We start from the raw sequence: 22,781 nt of genomic DNA, 5'->3' as shown, positions 1-22,781 counted from the left end.
AAGGACAAAGGCCGGGTCTAAGTTAAAAATATGTCATTTATTTAACACAGTATAATTATAAGAAACAATAAAATATACCTAGAGTACATAAAAAGATATAATCATGGATCCAAGATTTTACAATAAGTAGATATAGGTTAAAAACAAAATATACAAAACTTGACTAGATCAGTAATTTGGACTGTCTGAGAATTGAAATGTACAGGCAGTGTGTCTGCTGAGGGGTAGAGCCGTGGCTTGGGTGGCTGTCAAAAGGTAAATTGACAGTGCTAAAGGTGGTGAAATAAAGTGGTGAAGGCTTGTGTTACAAATGTGGTGAAGGCTTGTGTTTCAAATTATTGTGGAAAATAGTGCAAACTCCATTAACAAAAAAATAGTATAAACAGTGTGAAATCAACAATTTTTAACACAACAACCAATCTCTGCAATGGTGTGGTGTGATCAAGCAATAAGCAAGCAAAAACTTGGACAAAAGGAATGGAAAAAATGAAAAAAATGATGAAAAAATGAAAAAAATCCTGGATATAGTGAACAGTCAAACAACAATAATAAGGAATGTCAGAATAAACAAATGTACTTGTATGTCCCAAAAAGATTCAGTAGTATTCCTCCTAGTGCTATTTCTCCCAAGTGTGAGGTGCAGGTAGAATTCCTAAGTGGTGACCCAATCGGTCAGTTCAGTGTTCTGCCATATTGATCCTTTCTGTCAGAAAACAAAAGCAATAATAGTGCAGACGTTTTTCAAAAATAACTACCTATCAGAGTTTCACTTACCAGTCTGAAAGGACACTAGCTGTAAGCAACATCTAGTCACAGCTGGATTTGAACTCTTGACCTTCAGCGTTGAAGTCAATAAAGCTTACCACTAAGCTATCGTGGGACACTATGGCCTAGATTTGGAGTTCGGCGGTAGCCGTCAAAACCAGCGTTAGAGGCTCCTAACGCTGGTTTTGGCCGCCCGCTGGTATTTGGAGTCAGTGATTAAAGGGTCTAACGCTCACTTTTCAGCCGCGACTTTTCCATACCGCAGATCCCCCTACGCCATTTGCGTAGCCTATCTTTTCAATGGGATCTTTCTAACGCTGGTATTTAGAGTCGTTTCTGAAGTGAGCGTTAGAGCTCTAACGACAAAACTCCAGCCGCCTGAAAATAGCAGGAGTTAAGAGCTTTCTGGCTAACGCCGGTTCATAAAGCTCTTAACTACTGTACCCTAAAGTACACTAACACCCATAAACTACCTATGTACCCCTAAACCGAGGCCCCCCCACATCGCCGACACTCGATTAAAATTTTTAACCCCTAATCTGCCGACCGCCACCTACGTTATATTTATGTACCCCTAATCTGCTGCCCCTAACCCCGCCGACCCCTGTATTATATTTATTAACCCCTAACCTGCCCCCCACAACATCGCCGCCAGCTACTTAAAATAATTAACCCCTAATCTTCCGACCGCAAAGCGCCGCCACCTACGTTATCCCTATGTACCCCTAATCTGCTACCCCTAACACCGCCGACCCCTATATTATATTTATTAACCCCTAATCTGCCCCCCACAAAGTCGCCGACACCTGCCTACACTTATTAACTCCTAATCTGCCGAGCGGACCTGAGCGCTACTATAATAAAGTTATTAACCCCTAATCCGCCTCACTAACCCTATCATAAATAGTATTAACCCCTAATCTGCCCTCCCTAACATCGCCGACACCTACCTTCAATTATTAACCCCTAATCTGCCGACCGGAGCTCACCGCTATTCTAATAAATGGATTAACCCCTAAAGCTAAGTCTAACCCTAACACCCCCCTAAGTTAAATATAATTTACATCTAACGAAATAAATTAACTCTTATTAAATAAATGATTCCTATTTAAAGCTAAATACTTACCTGTAAAATAAATCCTAATATAGCTACAATATAAATAATAATTATATTATAGCTATTTTAGGATTAATATTTATTTTACAGGCAACTTTGTAATTATTTTAACCAGGTACAATAGCTATTAAATAGTTAAGAACTATTTAATAGCTAAAATAGTTAAAATAATTACAAAATTACCTGTAAAATAAATCCTAACCTAAGATATAATTAAACCTAACACTAACCTATCAATAAAATAATTAAATAAACTACCTACAATTACCTACAATTAACCTAACACTACACTATCAATAAATTAATTAAACACAATTCCTACAAATAAATACAATTAAATAAACTAGCTAAAGTACAAAAAATAAAAAAGAACTAAGTTACAGAAAATAAAAAAATATTTACAAACATAAGAAAAATATTACAACAATTTTAAACTAATTACACCTACTCTAAGCCCCCTAATAAAATAACAAAGCCCCCCAAAATAAAAAATTCCCTACCCTATTCTAAATTAAAAAAGTTACAAGCTCTTTTACCTTACCAGCCCTGAACAGGGCCCTTTGCGGGGCATGCCCCAAGAATTTCAGCTCTTTTGCCTGTAAAAAAAAACATACAATACCCCCCCCCCAACATTACAACCCACCACCCACATACCCCTAATCTAACCCAAACCCCCCTTAAATAAACCTAACACTAATCCCCTGAAGATCTTCCTACCTTGTCTTCACCATCCAGGTATCACCGATCCGTCCTGGCTCCAAGATCTTCATCCAACCCAAGCGGGGGTTGGCGATCCATAATCCGGTGCTGAAGAGGTCCAGAAGAGGCTCCAAAGTCTTCCTCCTATCCGGCAAGAAGAGGACATCCGGACCGGCAAACATCTTCTCCAAGCGGCATCTTCGATCTTCTTCCATCCGGAGCGAAGCGGCAGGATCCTGAAGACCTCCAGCGTGGAACATCCATCCGGACCGACGACTGAACGACGAATGACTGTTCCTTTAAGGGACGTCATCCAAGATGGCGTCCCTCGAATTCCGATTGGCTGATAGGATTCTATCAGCCAATCGGAATTAAGGTAGGAATTTTCTGATTGGCTGATGGAATCAGCCAATCAGAATCTAGTTCAATCCGATTGGCTGATCCAATCAGCCAATCAGATTGAGCTCGCATTCTATTGGCTGTTCCGATCAGCCAATAGAATGCGAGCTCAATCTGATTGGCTGATTGGATCGGCCAATCGGATTGAACTAGATTCTGATTGGCTGATTCCATCAGCCAATCAGAAAATTCCTACCTTAATTCCGATTGGCTGATAGAATCCTATCAGCCAATCGGAATTCGAGGGACGCCATCTTGGATGACGTCCCTTAAAGGAACAGTCATTCGTCGTTCAGTCGTCGGTCCGGATGGATGTTCCACGCTGGAGGTCTTCAGGATCCTGCCGCTTCGCTCCGGATGGAAGAAGATCGAAGATGCCGCTTGGAGAAGATGTTTGCCGGTCCGGATGTCCTCTTCTTGCCGGATAGGAGGAAGACTTTGGAGCCTCTTCTGGACCTCTTCAGCACCGGATTATGGATCGCCAACCCCCGCTTGGGTTGGATGAAGATCTTGGAGCCAGGACGGATCGGTGATACCTGGATGGTGAAGACAAGGTAGGAAGATCTTCAGGGGATTAGTGTTAGGTTTATTTAAGGGGGGTTTGGGTTAGATTAGGGGTATGTGGGTGGTGGGTTGTAATGTTGGGGGGGGGGGTATTGTATGTTTTTTTTTACAGGCAAAAGAGCTGAAATTCTTGGGGCATGCCCCGCAAAGGGCCCTGTTCAGGGCTGGTAAGGTAAAAGAGCTTGTAACTTTTTTAATTTAGAATAGGGTAGGGAATTTTTTATTTTGGGGGGCTTTGTTATTTTATTAGGGGGCTTAGAGTAGGTGTAATTAGTTTAAAATTGTTGTAATATTTTTCTTATGTTTGTAAATATTTTTTTATTTTCTGTAACTTAGTTCTTTTTTATTTTTTGTACTTTAGCTAGTTTATTTAATTGTATTTATTTGTAGGAATTGTGTTTAATTAATTTATTGATAGTGTAGTGTTAGGTTAATTGTAGGTAATTGTAGGTAGTTTATTTAATTATTTTATTGATAGGGTAGTGTTAGGTTTAATTATATCTTAGGTTAGGATTTATTTTACAGGTAAATTTGTTATTATTTTAACTAGGTAACTATTAAATAGTTCTTAACTATTTAATAGCTATTGTACCTGGTTAAAATAATTACAAAGTTGCCTGTAAAATAAATATTAATCCTAAAATAGCTATAATATAATTATAATTTATACTGTAGCTATATTAGGATTTATTTTACAGGTAAGTATTTAGCTTTAAATAGGAATCATTTATTTAATAAGAGTTAATTTATTTCGTTAGATGTAAATTATATTTAATTTAGGGGGGTGTTAGTGTTAGGGTTAGACTTAGCTTTAGGGGTTAATCCATTTATTAGAATAGCAGTGAGCTCCGATCGGCAGATTAGGGGTTAATAATTGAAGTTAGGTGTCGGCGATGTTAGGGAGGGCAGATTAGGGGTTAATACTATTTATGATAGGGTTAGTGAGGCGGATTAGGGGTTAATAACTTTATTATAGTAGCGCTCAGATCCGCTCGGCAGATTAGGGGTTAATAAGTGTAGGCAGGTGTCGGCGACGTTGTGGGGGGCAGATTAGGGGTTAATAAATATAACATAGGGGTCGGCGGTGTTAGGGGCAGCAGATTAGGGGTACATAGGGATAACGTAGGTTGCGGCGGTTTACGGAGCGGCAGATTAGGGGTTAAAAAAAATATGCAGGGGTCAGCGATAGCGGGGGCGGCAGAATAGGGGTTAATAAGTGTAAGGTTAGGGGTGTTTAGACTTGGGGTACATGTTAGGGTGTTAGGTGCAGACGTAGGAAGTGTTTCCCCATAGGAAACAATGGGGCTGCGTTAGGAGCTGAACGCTGCTTTTTTGCAGGTGTTAGGTTTTTTTTCAGCTCAAACAGCCCCATTGTTTCCTATGGGAGAATCGTGCACGAGCACGTTTTTGAGGCCGGCCGCGTCCGTAAGCAACTCTGGTATCGAGAGTTGCATTTGCGGTAAAAATGCTCTACGCTCCTTTTTTGGAGCCTAACGCAGCATTTGATTAAACTCTCGATACCAGAGTTAATTTTATGGTGCGGCCAGAAAAAAGCCCGCGGAGCGTTAACAGCCCTTTTACCGCCAAACTCCAAATCTAGGCCTATGACTGGTAAGTGAAACTCTGATAGGTAGTTATTTTTGAAAAACGTCTGCACTATTATTGCTTTTGTTTTCTGACAGAAAGGATCAATATGGCAGAACACTGAACTGACCGATTGGGTCACCACTTAGGAATTCTACCTGCACCTCACACTTGGGAGAAATAGCACTAGGAGGAATACTACTGAATCTTTTTGGGACATACAAGTACATTTGTTTATTCTGACATTCCTTATTATTGTTGTTTGACTGTTCACTATATCCAGGATTTTTTTCATTTTTTCATTTTTTCATCATTTTTTTCATTTTTTCCATTCCTTTTGTCCAAGTTTTTGCTTGCTTATTGCTTGATCACACCACACCATTGCAGAGATTGGTTGTTGTGTTAAAAATTGTTGATTTCACACTGTTTATACTATTTTTTTGTTAATGGAGTTTGCACTATTTTCCACAATAATTTGAAACACAAGCCTTCACCACATTTGTAACACAAGCCTTCACCACTTTATTTCACCACCTTTAGCACTGTCAATTTACCTTTTGACAGCCACCCAAGCCACGGCTCTACCCCTCAGCAGACACACTGCCTGTACATTTCAATTCTCAGACAGTCCAAATTACTGATCTAGTCAAGTTTTGTATATTTTGTTTTTAACCTATATCTACTTATTGTAAAATCTTGGATCCATGATTATATCTTTTTATGTACTCTAGGTATATTTTATTGTTTCTTATAATTATACTGTGTTAAATAAATGACATATTTTTAACTTAGACCCGGCCTTTGTCCTTTGGCGCTTTAATAACTCTCTCTCTGATTATCCACTTCCCTGACCGCTAGGGGTCAATTTATTAAAGCTAAGGGTCCCTCTAGCAATAGGCGCTTAGTGTCAACCCCAATTACTGGTAGGTTATATATGTACATGACCTGTTGTTCTGGTGTTGTATGGGAGAAGCACACGCTTGTGAGAATTAGGTGTGGGTAGGTTATATATGTACATGACCTGTTGTTCTGGTGTTGTATGGGAGGAGCAGACGCTTGTGAGAATTAGATGTGAGAATTAGATGTGTATAGGTTATATATGTACATGACCTGTTTGGTGTTATATGGGAGGAACACACGCTTGTGAGAATTAGGTGTAGGTAGGTTATATATGTACATGACATGTTTGGTGTTATATGGGAGGAGCACACGCTTGTGAGAATTAGGTGTAGGTAGGTTATATATGTACATGACCTGTTTGGTGTTATATAGGAAGAGCACACGCTTGTGAGAATTAGATGTGGGTAGGTTATGTATGTACATGACCTGTTGTTCTGGTGTTTTATGGGAGGAGCACACGCTTGTGAGAATTAGGTGTGGGTAGGTTATATATGTACATGACCTGTTGTTCTGGTGTTGTATGGGAGGAGCACACGCTTGTGAGAATTAGGTGTGGGTAGGTTATGTATGTACATGACCTGTTGTTCTGGTGTTGTATAGGAGGAGCACACACTTGTGAGAATTACATGTGGGTAGGTTATATATGTACATGACCTGTTGTTCTGGTGTTGTATGGGAGGAGCACACGCTTGTGAGAATTAGATGTGAGTAGGTAATGTAGGTACATGACCTTTTGTTCTGGTGTTATATGGGAGGAGCACACGCTTTTGAGAATTAGATGTGGGTAGGTTATATATGTACATGACCTGTTGTTCTGGTGTTGTATAGGAGGAGCACACGCTTGTGAGAATTGGATGTGGGTAGGTAATGTATGTACATGACCTGTTGTTCTGGTGTTCTATAGGAGGAGCACACGCTTGTGAGAATTAGATGTGGGTAGGTTATGTATGTACATGACCTGTTGTTCTGGTGTTGTATAGGAGGAGCACACGCTTGTGAGAATTAGATGTGGGTAGGTTATATATGTACATGACCTGTTGTTCTGGTGTTGTATAGGAGGAGCTCACGCTTGTGAGAATTAGATGTGGTTAGGTAATGTATGTACATGACCTGTTGTTCTGGTGTTGTATGGGAGGAGCACACGCTTGTGAGAATTAGGTGTGGGTAGGTTATATATGTACATGACCTGTTGTTCTGGTGTTGTATGGGAGGAGCACACGCTTGTGAGAATTAGGTGTGGGTAGGTTATATATGTACATGACCTGTTGTTCTGGTGTTGTATGGGAGGAGCACACGCTTGTGAGAATTAGATGTGAGTAGGTAATGTAGGTACATGACCTGTTGTTCTGGTGTTCTATAGGAGGAGCACACGCTTGTGAGAATTAGGTGTGGGTAGGTTATATATGTACATGACCTGTTGTTCTGGTGTTGTATGGGAGGAGCAAACGCTTGTGAGAATTAGATGTGAGTAGGTAATGTAGGTACATGACCTGTTGTTCTGGTGTTCTATAGGAGGAGCACACGCTTGTGAGAATTAGATCTGTGTAGGTTATGTATGTACATGACCTGTTGTTCTGGTTTTGCATGGGAGGAGCACATGCTTGTGAGAATTAGATGTGGGTAGGTTATGTATGTACATGACCTGTTGTTCTGGTGTTGTATGGGAGGAGCACACGCTTGTGAGAATTAGATGTGGGTAGGTTATATATGTACATGACCTGTTGTTCTGGTGTTGTATGGGAGGAGCACACGCTTGTGAGAATTAGATGTGGGTAGGTTATGTATGTACATGACCTGTTGTTCTGGTGTTGTATGGGAGGAGCACACGCTTGTGAGAATTAGATGTGAGTAGGTAATGTAGGTACATGACCTGTTGTTCTGGTGTTCTATAGGAGGAGCACACGCTTGTGAGAATTAGGTGTGGGTAGGTTATATATGTACATGACCTGTTGTTTTGGTGTTGTATGGGAGGAGCAAACGCTTGTGAGAATTAGATGTGAGTAGGTAATGTAGGTACATGACCTGTTGTTCTGGTGTTCTATAGGAGGAGCACACGCTTGTGAGAATTAGATCTGTGTAGGTTATGTATGTACATGACCTGTTGTTCTGGTTTTGCATGGGAGGAGCACATGCTTGTGAGAATTAGATGTGGGTAGGTTATGTATGTACATGACCTGTTGTTCTGGTGTTGTATGGGAGGAGCACACGCTTGTGAGAATTAGATGTGGGTAGGTTATATATGTACATGACCTGTTGTTCTGGTGTTGTATGGGAGGAGCACACGCTTGTGAGAATTAGATGTGGGTAGGTTATGTATGTACATGACCTGTTGTTCTGGTGTTGTATGGGAGGAGCACACGCTTGTGAGAATTAGATGTGAGTAGGTAATGTAGGTACATGACCTGTTGTTCTGGTGTTCTATAGGAGGAGCACACGCTTGTGAGAATTAGATGTGGGTAGGTTATGTATGTACATGACCTGTTGTTCTGGTGTTGTATGGGAGGAGCACACGCTTGTGAGATATAGATGTGGGTAGGTTATATATGTACATGACCTGTTGTTCTGGTGTTGTATAGGAGGAGCACACGCTTGTGAGAATTAGATGTAGGTAGGTAATGTATGTACATGACCTGTTGTTCTGGTGTTGTGTAGGAGGAGCACACACTTGTGAGAATTAGATGTGGGTAGGTTATGTATGTACATGACCTGTTGTTCTGGTGTTGTATTGGAGGAGCACACGCTTGTGAGAATTAGATGTGGGTAGGTTATGTATGTACATGACCTGTTGTTCTGGTGTTGTATAGGAGGAGCACACACTTGTGAGAATTAGGTGTGGGTAGGTTATGTATGTACATGACCTGTTTGGTGTTGTATGGGAGGAGCACACGCTTGTGAGAATTAGATATGTGTAGGTTATATATGTACATGACCTGTTGTTCTGGTTTTGTATGTGAGGAGCACACGCTTGTGAGAATTAGATATGTGTAGGTTATATATGTACATGACCTGTTGTTCTGGTGTTGTATAGGAGGAGCACACGCTTGTGAGAATTAGATGTGTGTAGGTTATGTATGTACATGACCTGTTGTTCTGGTGTTGTATGGGAGGAGCACACGCTTGTGAGAATTAGATGTGTGTAGGTTATATATGTACATGACCTGTTGTTCTGGTGTTGTATAGGAGGAGCACACGCTTGTGAGAATTAGATGTGTGTAGGTTATGTATGTACATGACCTGTTGTTCTGGTGTTGTATGGGAGGAGCACACGCTTGTGAGAATTAGATGTAGGTAGGTAATGTATGTACATGACCTGTTGTTCTGGTGTTGTATAGGAGGAGCACACACTTGTGAGAATTAGATGTGGGTTGGTTATGTATGTACATGACCTGTTGTTCTGGTGTTGTATAGGAGGAGCACACACTTGTGAGAATTAGGTGTGGGTAGGTTATGTATGTACATGACCTGTTTGGTGTTGTATGGGAGGAGCACACGCTTGTGAGAATTAGATGTGGGTAGGTTATGTATGTACATGACCTGTTGTTCTGGTTTTGTATGTGAGGAGCACACGCTTGTGAGAATTAGATGTGGGTAGGTTATATATGTACATGACCTGTTGTTCTGGTGTTGTATAGGAGGAGCACACGCTTGTGAGAATTAGATGTGGGTAGGTTATGCATGTACATGTCCTGTTGTTCTGGTGTTGTATAGGAGGAGCACACGCTTGTGAGAATTAGATGTGGGTAGGTAATGTATGTACATGACCTGTTGTTCTGGTGTTGTATAGGAGGAGCACACACTTGTGAGAATTAGATGTGGGTAGGTTATGTATGTACATGACCTGTTGTTCTGGTGTTATATGGGAGGAGCACACGCTTGTGAGAATTAGATGTGTGTAGGTTATATATGTACATGACCTGTTGTTCTGGTGTTGTATAGGAGGAGCACACGCTTGTGAGAATTAGATGTGGGTAGGTTATGCATGTACATGTCCTGTTGTTCTGGTGTTGTATAGGAGGAGCACACGCTTGTGAGAATTAGATGTGGGTAGGTAATGTATGTACATGACCTGTTGTTCTGGTGTTGTATAGGAGGAGCACACACTTGTGAGAATTAGATGTGGGTAGGTTATGTATGTACATGACCTGTTGTTCTGGTGTTGTATAGGAGGAGCACACGCTTGTGAGAATTAGATGTGGGTAGGTTATGTATGTACATGACCTGTTGTTCTGGTGTTGTATGGTAGGAGCACACGCTTGTGAGAATTAGATGTGGGTAGGTTATGTATGTACATGACCTGTTGTTCTGGTGTTGTATGGTAGGAGCACACGCTTGTGAGAATTAGATGTGTGTAGGTTATATATGTACATGACCTGTTGTTCTGGTGTTGTATAGGAGGAGCACACGCTTGTGAGAATTAGATGTGTGTAGGTTATGTATGTACATGACCTGTTGTTCTGGTGTTGTATGGGAGGAGCACACGCTTGTGAGAATTAGATGTGTGTAGGTTATATATGTACATGACCTGTTGTTCTGGTGTTGTATGGGAGGAGCACACGCTTGTGAGAATTAGATGTGAGTAGGTAATGTAGGTACATGACCTGTTGTTCTGGTGTTGTATGGGAGGAGCACACCCTTGTGAGAATTAAGTGTAGGTAGGTAATGTAGGTACATGACAAGTTGACCTCCTGTTTCCACAGCCCTCATGTACGCCAGCATTTTTGGAAATGTATCTGCAATCATCCAGCGGCTGTACTCTGGCACCGCTAGGTACCATACACAGATGTTGCGGGTTCGCGAGTTCATCCGTTTCCACCAGATCCCGAATCCTCTCCGTCAGCGCCTGGAAGAGTATTTTCAGCATGCTTGGTCATACACCAATGGCATCGACATGAATGCGGTACGTCGAGTACTGTACAGATTTCTTTGTCGTCATGTTCCTATCTCTGTCTTTTGTTTATTGACTACGATTTCTATTCACTAATCTTCATAGTTTTTCCTTTTTGTTTTTATTGCAGTTTTCTGTTCCCTCTGTCTCTGTATTTCACTTTGCTCTTGTGACCTCAGTGTGTCTTTAACCCTAGTTATTTGCCCTCTCTCTCCTATGTATTTCTGGCATGTACATCCTTCCCTCCCGCGCCTCTTTTCACTTCTGCTCTTTTCCCTCCACTTTGTGTAGGTTCTGAAGGGTTTTCCTGAGTGTCTCCAGGCAGATATCTGCCTTCACCTGAACCGCAGCCTCCTACAGAACTGCAAACCATTCAAAGGTGCCACAAAAGGTTGCCTACGGGCGCTGGCCATGAAATTTAAGACCACACATGCTCCCCCTGGGGACACACTCGTCCATGCTGGGGATGTCCTCACTGCCCTGTATTTCTTGTCCCGTGGTTCTATAGAAATCCTTCGTGGAGATGTGGTAGTTGCTATATTGGGTAATAACCAAAACTATTTATTAACTCAAACTACATGTCTTGTTCCCCGTAGGTCCTGTATTACCCATGCTCCTTTTGTGTGACTTCCTCCTCTCTTGCTACGTATGTGCATTAGACCCAAGTCACTCCCACAGTACACCCTGAGCCTTCCCCAATACACGTACCTGCATTTCATCCACCCACACCACACCAATGGTGCGCTGATCCTCCCCCAATACACGTACCTGCATTAGACCCAAGCCACACCAATGGTACACCAAGCCTCCCCAATAGATGTACCTACATTAGACCCACTCAACACAAACAGTACACAAGCCTCCCTAATATATATACCTGCATTAGACCCACGCCACATCAACAATACATCAAGCCTCCGTCAAGAAATGTACCTGCATCATAGCCACGCCACACTAGTGGTGCACAGAGCCTCCCCAATTGACATACCTGCATTATACCCATGCCACACCAACGGTACATCAAGCCTCCCCAATACATGTGCCTGCATTACATCCACGCCACACCAACGGTACACCAAGCCTCCTCCAATACATATACCTGCATTACACTCACGCCACACCAACGGTGCACCGAGCCTCCCCAATACACGTACCTGCATTACACCAACTCCACATCAATGGTACACTGAACCTACCCCAATACAAGTACATTAAACCCACTCTACACAAACAGTACACAAGCCTGCCTAATATATATAACTGCATTAGACCCACGCCACACCAACAGTACACCAAGCCTTCCCAATACAAGTACCTGCATTACACCCACGTCACATCAACGTTACACCAAGCCTACCCCAATACAAGTACCTGCATTACACCCATAATCACACCAATGGTAGACCAAGCCTCCTTTAATAGAAGTACCTGAATTACACCAATGTAACACCAACGGTACACCGAGCCTTCCCAATACACAAACCTGCATTACACCCACGCCTCACCAACGGTTCACCGAGCCTTCCAAATACAAGTACCTGCATTACACCCACGCCTCACCAACGGTTCACCGAGCCTTCCAAATACAAGTACCTGCATTACACCCACACCACACCAATGGTGCACCGAGCCCCCTCAATACACGTACCTGCATTACACCCACACCACACCAACGGTGCACCGAGCCTTCCAAATACAAGTACCTGCATTACACCCACGCCTTACCAACGGTTCACCGAGCCTTCCAAATACAAGTACCTGCATTACATCCACACCACACCAACGATGCACCAAGCCCCCTCAATACACGTACCTGCATTACAGCCACACCACACCAACAGTGCACCGAGCCCCCTCAATACACCTACCTGCATTACGCCCACACCACACCAACGGTGCACCAAGCCCCCTCAATACACCTACCTGCATTACACCCACATCACACCAACAGTACACCATACCCATATGTCACAACACATACCTGCATTACACCCACGCCACACCAATGGAACACAGACCCTTGCTCCATACACATACCTGCATTACACCCACGCCACACCAACATTACACCGAGCCTCCCTCAATACACGTACCTGCATTACACCCACACCACACCAATGGTACACAGAGCCTCGCTCAATACACGTACCTGCATTAAACCCATGCCACACCAACATTAGACCAAAACTCCCTCAATACACTTACCTGCATTACACCCATGTCACACCAACAGTACATCGAGGCTCCCTCAATGCACATATCAGCATTACACCCATGTCACACCAACGGTACACCATACCCATATGTCACAACACATACCTGTGCCATTCCTACTACTCACCTTCGTTACTCCTTCCCCACAGACCCTACACATACAAAGCCACTTCTAGCACACACCCGCATCATCCCTAACCTCTCACTAGGATTACTCCCACTCCACACTCCCCACACATACCAAGCTTCTCCCAAAAATACACTTGTCATTCCTAACCACTCACTTATGTTACAAACACTCCACACACACTCACCTACACTAACCCCATCTCACACCTCTGACCCTCTGCATCTCTCACGTCTATCTATCTGGAACATCAGCATCACGCCCACTGCACAAAGCAATATCACTCACACCTCCCACCCCGCACACCCTCATCACTCATACCTCCCAACCCACACACCTGTGTCACTCACAACTCCCACCCCACACACCCGCATCACTCATACCTCCCAACCCACACACCTGTTCCACTCACAACTCCCACCCCGCACACCCGCATCACTCATACCTCCCAACCCACACACCTGTTTCACTCACAACTCCCACCCCACACACCCGCATCATTCATACCTCCCAACCCACACACCTGTTTCACTCACATCTCCCACACTGCACACCTGCATCACTCATACCTCCCAACCCTCACACCCACGTAACTCACACATACCACCTCACAAATCCATTTCACTCACACCTCCCACCCCACACACCTCTCACACACACTCACCTACACTAACCCCATCTCACACCTCTGACCCTCTGCATCTCTCACGTCTATCTATCTGGAACATCAGCATCACGCCCACTGCACAAAGCTATATCACTCACACCTCCCACCCCGCACACCCTCATCACTCATACCTCCCAACCCACACACCTGTGTCACTCACAACTCCCACCCCGCACACCCTCATCACTCATACCTCCCAACCCACACACCTGTGTCACTCACAACTCCCACCCCGCACACCCTCATCACTCATACCTCCCAACCCACACACCTGTGTCACTCACAACTCCCACCCCGCACACCCTCATCACTCATACCTCCCAACCCACACACCTGTGTCACTCACAACTCCCACCCCACACACCCGCATCACTCATACCTCCCAACCCACACACCTGTTTCACTCACAACTCCCACCCCGCACACCCGCATCACTCATACCTCCCAACCCACACACCTGTTTCACTCACAACTCCCACCCCACACACCCGCATCATTCATACCTCCCAACCCACACACCTGTTTCACTCACATCTCCCACACTGCACACCTGCATCACTCATACCTCCCAACCCTCACACCCACGTAACTCACACATACCACCTCACAAATCCATTTCACTCACACCTCCCACCCCACACACCTCTCACACACCCGTGTCACTCACACCTCCCACACCACACACCCACGTAACTCACACATACCACCCCACAAATCCATTTCACTCACACCTCCCACCCCACACACCCCATGTCACGCAGTCACTCACACCTCCCACATCACACACCCGTGTCACTCACACCTCCCACATCACACACCCGTATCACTCACACCTCCCACATCACACACCTGTGTCACTCACACCTCCCACATCACACATCCGTGTCACTCACATCTCCCACCCCACACACACGTGTCACTCACCTCCCATATCACACCCATGTCACTCACATCTACCACCCCACAAACCCATGTCACTCACACCTCTCACCCCAAACACCCGTGTCACTCACACCTCCCACTCCACACCTGTGTCACTCACACTTTAGACCCCCACACATCTGTGTCACTCACACCAACCACCCCAAACACCCGTGTCACTCACACCTACCACATTGCTCACCATGTCACTCATGCCTTTCACTCCACACACCGTGTCACTCACACCTACCACCCTGCGTCACTCAAACCTACCACCTTGCATACCGTGTCACTCATGCCTTTCATTCCATCCACCTGCGTCACTCACACCTACCACCCTGCACATCCGCATCTCTCTCATCTCTCCATCTGATACACCAGCATCATTCCCACCCTGCACACCTTGTCTTTCCCAGCCTACTGTAGGCACGTCTATCCAACCACACTCTTCAGCCTCCTATCACACACACCTTCCTTCCCCCACCCTCACACCCATATCTCTCCCACCCCACACACCAACACAACCCCAGACACATCCTGTCTCTTCAACTTCACACCCCTAGGTTTTTCCCATCCCTCACACACCACTCAGACGGTACAATCCAATGCCTCTATTTTCTCCCTATCTCTTCTGTGCTACCCTACCCACTTATACCAACCCCACTTAGCTTTATCATTAAACTCCTTCTCTTCTATCACTTATCCACACAGTTCTCCTCAATAAATATATAAACCTTTATTCCACTGCAGGTAAGAATGATATTTTTGGGGAACCCCTTAATCTTTATGCCAGGCCTGGGAAATCCAATGCAGACGTCCGAGCTCTAACTTATTGTGACCTGCACAAAATTCACCGAGAGGATTTGCTGGAGGTTCTGGACATGTACCCTGAGTTTTCTGACTACTTCTGGTCCAGTCTGGAGATTACATTTAACCTCCGTGATGTGAGTGATCACTTTAGTGATAGTTTTTGTGTATGGGATAGTAGCCTATGTAAAGAGGTACTGTGGGGGAGACTATAACAGACTGTTCTAATATAAACATCATAGAGCTGGTTTATGAGTACTGGAAGTCCAGGATAATTAGCTGGGAGGAATGGCCTTCAGTCTGAAAGTCCAGGATAACTAGCTCGTAGGAATGGCCTTCAGTCTGAAAGTCAAGGATAATTAGCTGGGAGGAATGATCTTCAGTCTGAAAGTCCAGGATAACTAGCTATTAAGAATGGCCTTCAGTCTGAAAGTCAAGGATAACTAGCTGGGAGGAATGATCTTCAGTCTGAAAGTCCAGGATAACTAGCTGGGAGGAATGATGTTCAGTACAATCCCCAAGGGAAGACAGCACACTCTCTAAGATGGAGCATAGAAAAGGGATTAGCCAGATCCCAATATCACTGTAGTTAGTAATTAAAAATTTTCAGCATGGTCCATAGTAAAGCAAAAACGTTTCAAACTAGCTATTGGTTCTTAGTCATGTCATTGATTTTTTGTACAGGTGTGTCTTTTATACCTATGCATCTCAATGATTAACAAGCTAAGTAACACCGCCATCTTGTGTTTATTTGAATCATGCTACAATATACTTTATTATTATAGGTACTTTACAGGAACAGTGACCAGTCAAAATCTTTATTTAACTTTTTTTTTTTTTTTTTAAGTTTTGAAAACCTTTATTGTATCAAGTTAAAATGTACAATACTCAGTAGTAATACAGCTTGATCATGGTGCATAAGAACAAACAGTAGCACCATTAAAGACAGGGTATAATCAGAAGTAGTTACACTTTTTGTGGTACTCAGAAAGTGAAGAATGTCCTTCGGTAAGCATGTCGTAACTCTTCCAGCCAATATTGGACAAACAACTTGATCTCTCTTAATATAAGTTGTAACAATTCACACAACAAGAATTCAAAAAGGAAAAAAGAAGAAAAGGAAAAGAGAACAGGTCCAGAATATGTCTGTCTTTCTTTGACTATGAATATCAATAAGAAGGTCTAGTTTGGTATGTGTGTGTACGTGCCTAGGTCCTAATTACATGTATTTAGTACTGCAATGGGTTTCAAGGAGTAGAGGTATTCCTCCCAAAGTAGACGAATGGATAAAAATTCTTCCATTTTATGTTGTTTTGTGTAGTGGTATTGTTCCATGGCTATGGCAGTGGAAACTCTATCTCGCCAGAATGGTATAGATGGTAAATTAGGTTGTTTCCAATAGTATGGGATGTACCTTTTAGCTGCATTAATCATTACAGTAAGGAGTTTAAGACGCAATGAGCATGATGTCTGTGGCAGGTAGTTAAAAAGAAAGGTCCACGGAGTGAATGGGGGAAGCGTACCTATCACTAATTTTATTTCCTCCCTAATATCTGACCAATAAGATTGGGCGATCGGGCATGACCACCAAATATGGAGGAAGGTGCCTCTTTCTGTACATCCTCTCCAACAGTTAGTGTTGGAGCCTGGGAACAATCTTCCCAGTTTGTCTGGGGTGTAGTGCCATCTACAGAGAAGTTTCATGTTCATTTCTGTTATATTCATAGAGGAAGCAGATGAACTCATATGTTTATAAATTGTTTTCCATGTCTTAGGTGATTGTTGTTCACTTAATTCTCTCTCCCAGCTCACGGTGTAAGATGGAGGGTGGAGTGATCGGTGTGTGATTAGTAGTTTATACGATGTGGATAGGATGACCGTTGTCGGAAAAGGTAGGTAGCATAAGGATTCAAATGGAGTTAGGGGTCGGGTCAGATTATGTCTCTCTGCGTGAGTTGCAAGATAATGTGCTAGTTGGTGGTATATGAGCCAGTTATTTATGGCCGGTCCCATTATGTCAAACAGTTCTTCCTTGGGCTTTAATTTACCGTTTTGTATAAGTGAGTAATGAGGTAGTACCTGGGTAAGGGTGGGATTATTACTGTGACGAGGGGGAGGTTGGTATGGAATTTCTGGATTGCCTATGAAAGGTGTTAGGGGCGAATGAGTTGTAGAGATAGATTTATATCCTCTTAAGATTTTTCCCCATACATTAAGCGTTTCTTTAACTAGAAATGGGAGTTCTGTAGTATTCCTTTCACGTTTTGTTGTTGTGAGCCAACATCTCCCTCCCAGTTGGCCTTCTCTTGCGATTTCCTGCTCTAAGCCCACCCACTCTTTGTGTTGTGCATGTCTACTCCAGTCCACTATCCTGGTAAGGAAGGTAGCGTAGCGATATAATAGTATATTGGGCACTCCAAGCCCTCCTTCTAGCTTGGGGCGATATAAAGTTTGTGTAGCAATCCGGGGGCGCTTATGGCTCCAGATGTACGCATTGATAAGCTTCTGTAAGGAGAAGATAGTGGAGTCAGGGATAGGGATGGGTAATGCCTGCATAACATATAGAATTTTAGGGAGTATCACCATTTTAATAGCGTTTATCCTTCCCAACCAAGAGACTGGTTTGTTGGCCCAGGAGTGTAGTGTGGCGCTGACGTGGGATTTCAGGGAGTTGAAATTTAGAGGGACTAACTCTTGTAAGCGGGGGGAGATCAGGATCCCTAGATATTTGATTGCTATTGGTTGATATTTGAATTTATGTAAGTTTAATATACATAAGTCCTCTTGAGGTGTCCCTAAGTTAATGAATTCTGATTTTGTATGGTTAATACGAAAGTTGGACAGCATCCCATATTCTTGAAATAGAAGTATCAATGGTGGGATGGAAGTGGGAATGTTCGTGAGTGTGAGGATGATGTCATCCGCGTATAAGGATGCTTTATATTCTTGTTGTCCTATGGAGATACCATTGATCGAGGGTGTGGTTCTGATATATGCTGCAAGGGTTTCCATTGCTAGGATAAACAGTGTTGGAGAGAGCGGGCAGCCTTGTCTAGTACCGTTGTTTATATGGAAAGGGAGGGATAGGGAGTCGTTTAATTTTATTTTGGCTGTGGGATTATTGTATAGTGCAAAGATCATATGGGTGAATTGGTCATCAAATCCAAACTTTTTCAAGGTCTGTATTAGAAAAGGCCAACTGAGGTGATCAAACGCCTTTTCAGCGTCTAGTGATAAAATTATGGAGGGGATATTGTTAGTTGTGGCATATTCAATAATATTCAGTATTTTAATGGTGTTGTCTCGGGCTTCTCTGCGAGGGGTAAAACCTGCTTGGTTTGTATGTATAATGTCAGGGATAATTTTGTTCATACGAGTGGCCAAGATTTTCGCATAAAGTTTAATATCTAGATTTAACAATGAGATGGGCCGAAAGTTAGAAGGTGTTGTGGCTGGCCTACCCGGTTTTGGAAGCACAACCACATGTGCCTCTAGCATGGAAGGAGGAAATAACTCTCCATCTATTATAGAATTAAATAGCTTTGTTAAGTGTGGTATGATAGTGTTTCGGAACGTCTGGTAATATCTTGCGGAGAATCCATCGGGGCCTGGACTTTTCCCCGTTTTTAACTCCTGTATCGCAAATGTGACTTCTTGTGGGGTAATAGGTGAATTAAGATCCTTCAATTGTGTTTTATCAATGGATGGAAGCGGGCACCCTTGGAGAAATTTAGAGATATCCTGTGAGAATTGGTCTAAGGGAATTTCAGAGTGTATATTATATAGATTTGAATAGAAGGAGTGGAATTCTTTGAGAATGTCTGGGGTGGTTTTCTGAGAAGGTTTGCCTGGAGTGCGTATTTCATATATGTATGACTTAAGTTTCTTTTTTCTAAGGGTTCTGGCCAGGTATTTGCCTGCTCTGTTTCCTTCAAAGTGGAATAAGCTATTTGTTTTCCTTTTTAGTGTAATGTACTCTATCTGAAGAAAGTCGTCTAGTGCTTTCCGTATCACCTCAATTTCATTTAGAATAGAGGAATCTGTCGGGGATAGTTTATGTTGGAGGGACAAATGTGAAAGTTTGGAGGTAAGGTTTAAATATTGTTGCCTTTGTATCTTGTTGATCTGAGCTTTCAATTTGATAAATTCGCCTCTGAGGAAGCACTTATGTGCCTCCCAGACTGCAAACTGATTGGGTGTAGAAGGGGAGTTGATAAGAAAATATTCCTCTATGGTTTTATCTATTTTCGTAACATTTTCTACATTATTTAGGAGAGTGTCATCCAGCATCCAATGACTGTGGTTAGTGTTGCGTTCTGGCCAATTAATGTGTAACTGGACTGCAGAATGGTCTGACCATGGGGTAGGTGTGATTTCACATTTGGTGATATGGGATAGGCCTATCTGGTTAGCGAAAATATAGTCGATTCGACTATATGACTTATTGGGATAAGAATAAAACGTGTAATCCCTGACTTCCGGATGTAAGTATCGCCATGTATCATATAAATTGTGCAGTTTGAGGTGTTTCCAGAAGTATGTAAGGAATTTCGTATTGGGATTGGTGTAGGGGTTAGTGCTGTCTAACTGTGGTTGGAGTGGAAAATTAAAATCTCCTCCCAGATAAATCGGGCCCTTTGAGGTGTCCAGCAGTCTGCTAAATAGTTTATTAAAAAAAGGTTTTGGAGTAGTGTTGGGTGCATATATATTAACAAGGGTTATAGGTCTACCGTACAGGAGGCCTACCAAACCTAAAAATCTGCCATCGTTGTCTGCTATTTTGTTCAGAAGTGTAAAAGGCAATGTTTTCTTGAGCAGGATACTGACCCCACATTTTTTGGTAGGGCCTGTGTTATGATAATGTTGGGTGTACGTGCGGCCCAAATATTTAGGATAGCAGTTTCTCTTAAAATGAGTCTCCTGTAGATAAATAATATCTGCGCCTCTCTTTGCTAGATCTATCATTGCCTTAGAGCGTTTACAAGGTGAGTTTAAACCCTTTGCATTCTGTGATAGAATGATCAAGGGGTGAGAGTCTTTGTTATTCCGACTTGTCATGTTGTAAGAGTAAGTGTATGTGGGATAGATAGAGTGGAATATACATTATATTGATAATACATGAATAAGTCTCAATTGCACAGTGAGTACACATTTTTTCATAGCCTTCACATTGTCTGGAAAGAGCAAAATAAGCATTGTGAACATATTCTGAAAACATAAACATAAAAAAAAATACAAACATATCTCTAAGTCTAACAATAGACATAAATTAGAGAAAAAGTCCTTTAGGGGAACAATACAAGAGAATGGGACTCATAGTGGTAGAACTTGGCCATCCCCTCCCTCACAACAAATTGTCTGAGGGTGGGGGAAAGTCTTTGTAAACATCTGGGGTAGATTCTTAGATTTTGAGATTCTAGGGTGACCTAGGGCAACGTACCATTAGGTATGTCCAAGCTAATGGGGCAAAATATGTAGGGGGTGGGAGGGAAGGGGGGGGAGAGTGGGGAGGGCGGGAGGAGGGGGGTAGGGGGAGGGAGGGAAGGGGGGGGAGGGAAAGGGGGGGGGAAGGAAGGAGGGAAGGGGGGGGAGGGAGGATGGGGGGGGGTCAGATTGTTACGATATAATTAGACATAATTTAGACAGTGTTACTTGAATTAGATTCTTACCCTCCTGGGAACAGGTGACTCTGGGGTATGTCCATAAAAACAACCAGTACATTTCAATGTCAAATAGCAAATTAAAAGGTTTTGTAGTCAGTCATCTTCAGAGTTGAGGCGACCGGGGGACTCCTGCGTAGTTTCCTCGTTGCGTCTTCCAGTTTGTTTGTGATCAGAGATTGTTCGTGGCATCTTAGTCTGCCATCTCGTGGAGTTAGGTTTTGGTCTCTTAGGTAGTGCTGAAGTAGGAGGAAGGGCAGAGGGTATTATTGAGGGTTGATCTATACCCAGTTCTTTGCAGAAAGATGAGATGTCATCAGGTGAGTGACAGGTGTATCGACGGTCATTTTGTATTACCATTAAATGGACTGGGAAGCCCCATCTGTACGGGATCTTTTTGTTGCGGAGTGTGGTTGTGAGAGGAAGAAATTCTTTTCTTATCTGTAGAGTTCTTGTGGAGAGGTCTTGGAAAAACTGTACAACGTTGCCTCTAAATCTGACAGGTTGTCGTTTGCGAGATTGATTTAATAACATTTCTTTTTCAAGGAAGTTCTTAAATCTAATGATGATGTCCCTGGGGGGAGCATTTTCTGGAGGTTTGGGTCTGAGGGCTCTGTGAGCTCTTACCCATAGTATGTTGTCTGGGTAAGCGGAGTCCTTTATGGAGGTAAAGAGGGATTGTAAATATTCATGAAAGTCTTTCGGTAGAACGGACTCAGGAATACCGCGGAGCCTTAGGTTTTTTCTCCTGCTCCTGTTCTCTAGATCGTCGATCTTATCCATTAAAGCGGTAATTGTATCTTGGTGCGTTGACATCTTTTCCTCTAATCTTTGAATGTCTTCCCTCACTTCCTCTGTTTCTGCTTCTATCATATCCACTCTGGAACCGAAATTGTGTAATTCTTGTTTCATCTCCATTAATTCTTCGCGGAGGCAGGTTCTAAATATAGTGGATATTTCTTGTTTTGTCGCAAATTGGGATAGTAGCGAGGAGGGGATATTTTCTGGGATGTTGAGTGAGGGTGAGGATTCGGCTATGTGGCCGTCTGGGGTTGGCGAAGAGATATGTTTATTTTGAGAAGTCATCGGAGGCGATGGATGCTCCGTGGCAAAAAAAGACGGCATGGTGTGGGATTTAGTTGTGCCTTGCTTTAAGTTTTTGTCTGTTTTTGTATTTCTTCTAGCCGCCATCATTGTATGGTTAATTACAGTATAGCTTCAGTGTGAATAACCTAAAGTTGCTTATGAAGCAGATAAGGGGCAGCTTATAGTCCAGACCTCTATTTACCAGCAGCTTGCTATGTGCACAATGTGGAACCGCCTTATATGTTTTGCGGGATAAACCTCAATAAGACTGGATATGGTGTACACTCCTTGTGTTATTCTGTCTTGCTGTATTATATTACTGTCCCTGCTTGTTAAGAGGGATAAGGGGTTATGAGGTGGGTGATTGAATTTTCGCCCCTGCGTGT

General features: G+C 43.1%; 1 protein-coding gene across 1 annotated transcript in view; it reads left to right on the top strand.

Annotated features, from left to right (window-relative positions):
- KCNH2 (potassium voltage-gated channel subfamily H member 2) overlaps positions 1-22,781 on the top strand; it is a 1,055,144-nt gene that overhangs the window by 951,818 nt on the left and 80,545 nt on the right. The window contains exons 9-11 of the mRNA XM_053713258.1: positions 10,726-10,925; positions 11,205-11,457; positions 15,593-15,786. Of these exons, the coding sequence (XP_053569233.1) occupies positions 10,726-10,925; positions 11,205-11,457; positions 15,593-15,786 (647 nt within the window). The remainder of the gene's footprint in view (positions 1-10,725; positions 10,926-11,204; positions 11,458-15,592; positions 15,787-22,781) is intronic.

The sequence above is a fragment of the Bombina bombina genome, chromosome 5 (assembly GCF_027579735.1).
Source record: "Bombina bombina isolate aBomBom1 chromosome 5, aBomBom1.pri, whole genome shotgun sequence".
Taxonomy (NCBI): domain Eukaryota; kingdom Metazoa; phylum Chordata; class Amphibia; order Anura; family Bombinatoridae; genus Bombina; species Bombina bombina.
This window is presented reverse-complemented; position numbering and strand designations above follow the sequence as displayed.